Source organism: Nymphaea colorata, chromosome 4 (assembly GCF_008831285.2).
Source record: "Nymphaea colorata isolate Beijing-Zhang1983 chromosome 4, ASM883128v2, whole genome shotgun sequence".
NCBI lineage: Eukaryota > Viridiplantae > Streptophyta > Magnoliopsida > Nymphaeales > Nymphaeaceae > Nymphaea > Nymphaea colorata.
Window position 1 is genome coordinate 16,820,545 of NC_045141.1, and position 4,443 is coordinate 16,824,987.

General features: G+C 46.4%; 1 protein-coding gene across 1 annotated transcript; it reads right to left on the reverse strand.

Annotated features, from left to right (window-relative positions):
- Positions 1 to 1,614: 1,614 nt before the first annotated feature.
- LOC116252085 (myb family transcription factor EFM-like) lies at positions 1,615 to 3,766 on the reverse strand. Its single transcript, XM_031626138.2, has 5 exons — positions 3,212 to 3,766; positions 2,888 to 3,105; positions 2,497 to 2,797; positions 2,316 to 2,392; positions 1,615 to 2,218 (listed from the first exon to the last, which is right to left on the reverse strand). The coding sequence occupies exons 1-5, from the start codon at positions 3,393 to 3,395 to the stop codon at positions 1,895 to 1,897; spliced, it is 1,104 nt and encodes a 367-aa protein (XP_031481998.1). The 5' UTR covers positions 3,396 to 3,766; the 3' UTR covers positions 1,615 to 1,894.
- Between the last annotated feature and the right edge of the window lie 677 nt (positions 3,767 to 4,443).

Here is a 4,443-nt window from a genome sequence, read left to right on the forward strand (position 1 = left end):
AAGATCTCTTGGATCTTCGAATCTCGCAGTACACATAGTGACCACATTCACAAGTTGGAGAATCAGAGGAAAGGCAAAGGAGCACTGGCATCGCTTTCTGGTAAAAGAGAGGGAAAAAATCGAAAGAAATGAACCAAAAAACTTTAGCTTTTTGGCTGTTCCCATCTAAAAATGGTGCTGTTCTAAGAGTGCACGATAGTTGGTGGTCGGATGAGTGCTCTTCTTCTTCTTTTGAACTGATCATCTTTTGGTCACCTTCTTCTTCTATTGGTGCAGAGTTGAACTTTCTCATCACTTTGTAAGTTCACAGAGTCATTTCATAAAAATATATGCATAAATGAAACGTATTAGGTGGACTGCAAGTTGCAACAATATCTAATAATGCTAAATCGAGTTTCATATCAATGAAATTTGATTGATATGTGTGATTGCTTGTAAATGAAAACGCGTAAACCTCCGTAGATATTTCAAGATTAGGAAGCATAAACTCCTTCTTTGTTGACAATGAGCATGAAGTCATGAATTGCCGAGGGATCTGATCTCCTTCTGTATCTCAAGATGCAGAAGCATGAAATTTTCACCCGCCTTCACCTTCTCACCCACTCACACCACACAACTCACAAGCAAGTGCATGCTTAGTGCAGAGGCTAACGTCATGGCGGTGACAACTTTTGCATCCCTGCAAGTTCACGAACTCGGTCGCCCCGGGCCACGCTGCCCTCTCCCCTTATGTCACCATCAACAGAAAGAAGAAAAGATTGTGGCCATGAAAACCAGGACGCAATTCACCGTCCACCGAATATTCTCTCTCCGTCTGTCTGCATATGAACAGATGACCTTCCATTATGCGGAGAATCCTGCCCTTGTCATGGTGGGCCAAAACCAGCCACCCCCAAAAAATCTCAGCCGTCCCCTCCCACAAAGGGGACGGCGTGGAGACATGGCTTCATGGCAGCACTCATGGAGACGACGATAACAAACCACAAAGTCCGCCCTTCCACTACCACAACGACTATGAGGATCAATACCTGCTTTCGTTTACTGAGTAGCCGGCCATCAATGCTCGAAAGAGATTTTCCTCTCTGTTTTCGTTTTTAGCTTAAACTGGTTCAAAGGAAAATTCTGACCTGAACTCTTAGAGGTTTTGTTGTTGCCAGTTTCCTCAAGCAGTAATGACCAAGATTCATGAAAATCAAACCGTGACTCAGAGTCGGCCTTTCTATGGCATAAAGCTGGCGGATTCGTACTAACTTCTTCTTGCTGTCAGATGAAGAGTCACGATCGGATTCAAACTTTATATATCTACCTTGAAACCGTTCCCTAAAAAGGTTTGGAAAATCGGAAATCTTAAACTAGAAACGCAACTGAATCTGACTAAAAGATTTAAGAGAGAAAAGGTGTTTTAAGAACAGAAGCTGGTCTAATCACATGGGATCTTGCCATCTATCTAGACTTGCGGACGAAGAAACTAACTAGAAATCATCTCCCTCAAGAAAGAGATGACCGAACGATAAAGCTCTGCATCACGCCGGGTCGTCCAGATCGATCGGAGAGTAGAAACTTTTGATTTCACTAATTTGGTGCACGTCTCTTTTGGAACAGAAAGAAAGAGTATGAGAAAAGAGAAGCTCTTGTTTATCTATGCCATTTACTCTCAACAACATGATACAGAAAACCTCACCAGTAGTCCAGAAAATTGAAGAAAAGTAAAACCAAAAAGGAAGAAGGACCGTTTGTCCGGTGAAAAACTGACAGACCAAAGATCTGTCTACCAACCGGCACCATCCGATCAATTCCGGCCTTATTCTAGCTCTCTTAAACACTCTCTGATCATAATTCTCAGGGAGGAAAAAGGGGAAAGAGGAAGGAGAAGAGGGGAAGATGGGGATCACGATCACTCAGTTGTTACGTCCGATCTCGACGCCTGGAGGTGTCCCTTCCAACTATAGCTCTCGGACTTGGTGTCCGACTCGCTGCCATCGTCTTCGTCTTCCTCCCGGCTGTAGTTGCTCGCCCTCGCCGGAAAATGGAGCGGGCCTTGAGGAGAGCCAGAATGGCTCGGGCTCCGTTTAGCAGTCTGGTAGTCCTCGCCCCTCGCTGAGGACGAGTACTCACGGGGCACCCACAGTCCGCCCAACAGCATCAGTTGGGAAGATTGCTGGTTTCCAGCAGGGGCCTGTGCGCCGGCGTTCGGCCTCCGCGTGTGCAGTCTGTATTTCTGAAACAACAAAAAGACGAAATTGTCGGGATTCTAGGACCATCCAAGACTAGAAAACTCGAAGGAAATGGCGACCGAACAGAACTAAAGCTCTAACCTGCAAATGGCTCTTGACTTCATCATTGGTGAGGCCGTCCACCTTCATCAATTCCCTTATCTGCTTAGGCGTCGCCACTGCAACCAGAAAGAAATGTTTGATCAGAAAAGGCTGCTTACAAAATTGTGAATCGCGAACCAATGAGATATGAGGCCGAATTTTTGGTTGAACTCAAGCTAACCTTGAGGTCCGCCTAATTGCTGAAGCGCGTTAACGAAGCGTCTGTGCAATTCAGGAGACCAACATCGTCTGGCCTTTCTCTGAGTCTGTGATTGTATGGCGGATTGGTCAGGAGATGAGGATTGAGTTTTACAAGTCTGTTTTGATTCTGTGGAAAGAGAGAGATCAGCGGAGACGTCTCTTTCTTCCGCTGGAGCTTCCGGAAAACCGGAGGCTCCTTTGGAGGAAAGGAACGCCATTCTGCTCTGACTGGTGCTGAAGTTTTGGGAATTCTCAGATGGAACGAACTCGCCATGCATCCTCTGCAATACCAAAAGGAAACAAATTCAGACCCCCACACACACACGCACACACACAGAGAGAGAGAGAGAGAGAGGGAGAGAGAGAGAGACCTTGTTGGTTAGATCAGAAGGAACGTGGGTTTCATTCCACAAGAGAGCAGAACTCATCCAATTCATCTTGTCTCTGCGATCCTTCTCTTCCTTCAATAATCCATTTCTTTTCCCCTCTTCCTCCGGCGATGATTTCTTCAAGGGAATGAATTCCTCCAGCACAGGAAGACCCATCCTGCACTCCTGTTGCTCCATCTGCCGCTTGACACTCTCAATGGCTATCAAGCAAGGAGATTCAACCAAAAACGACACAAAATCAGATAACCAACACAAACAATTACCTGCCCATCACGAAAACGAAGAAGAGAAGTAAGAACCACTCACCTTCATTGACGAGCTCCATGCACAAAGGGAGCTCCCTTTTGAACACATCGATCTTCTTCCTCTCCTCCTCCAAACACCTCAATCGCTCCTCCAACCTTCCATCCCTCCCCATATCTACGAACCCGCCGCTCTTCTTCGTCACCGACGGCCTGTAATCCAAGCTCAACCCCGACGGAGAACCCATATCCCTTCTCTCTCTCTCTCTTTCTCTCTAGACCTCCCCCCCTCTCTCTATCTCTCAGACCCAGATTGCAGAAACCCAAGAACACGAATTTAAATGGAGGAGAAAAAGGCGAAGAGAATCAAAGATCCTAGCAAACACGCACAATCCAGAAAAAGATTACAGAGAACAAGCAGCAAGCAGCAAAAAAGTAAAGAGAAAACGAGATCCTCTCTCTCTCTCTCTCTCTCTCTTCCTTTCTCTCCAAGAAAAGGGATGCGGTTCTTAAGAGGTTAGAAGAGACTCCTTGCGTGGTCGCGGCGTCGCATAATTCCCCACTATATCCCAGAATGTCCGCCTACAAAACCGCTCTGTAAACCGCTTTCCTACTTTCCGTTCGCCGGGATTCGAAAATCCCCTCAGAATCTCCGGCCCACAAATTTCATTTTCCAAAATATATATATATATATATATTCCCTTTCTTTCAAGATTGTTTGGAGTAGGTAGCCGGTTCCTTTTGCCTCCAAATGAACATCATCCAGCCACGTCACCGCCTCCATTAATTTCACTACATTTTAATGAAAAAAGAAAACCGCCTTTTAATATTATTTCCTCTACCGTTCGACCTGAAAATCAATCGACGGATTCCACCGGCCGGATAATATCGTGCATAGCAAGGTTAGATTGACCCGTCTCCGGGAAGGGGGAACAAAAAAATCTGAGTGGACATGATGGCGACACGTGGATCCGATTCCACCGATGGGTGGTCGAGATTCTCTTCGAGGCCCTTCTTTCCTTTTGGCGTCTTGGGTTCTCTTTTGGCGGCTCCAGCGACTGACACGTGGCGTCCTCATCGCCTTCACCTCGCCGAGTGAGAGCGAGAGCGAGAGGAGAATATTTTTTTTTTATTTTTAAAATGATTTTTATTATAAAAGAGATAAGGATGCCCCTGTCCCTTCTCTAACCTCGCCGAGCGGCCACGTGGGACCCGCGCCCACCCGATTTTGCCTGCCCCCGCGGTGCTAGGGGCAAAAGCGGGAGAAAAGGACCAAAAAGAGCAAGGTTGACAAAG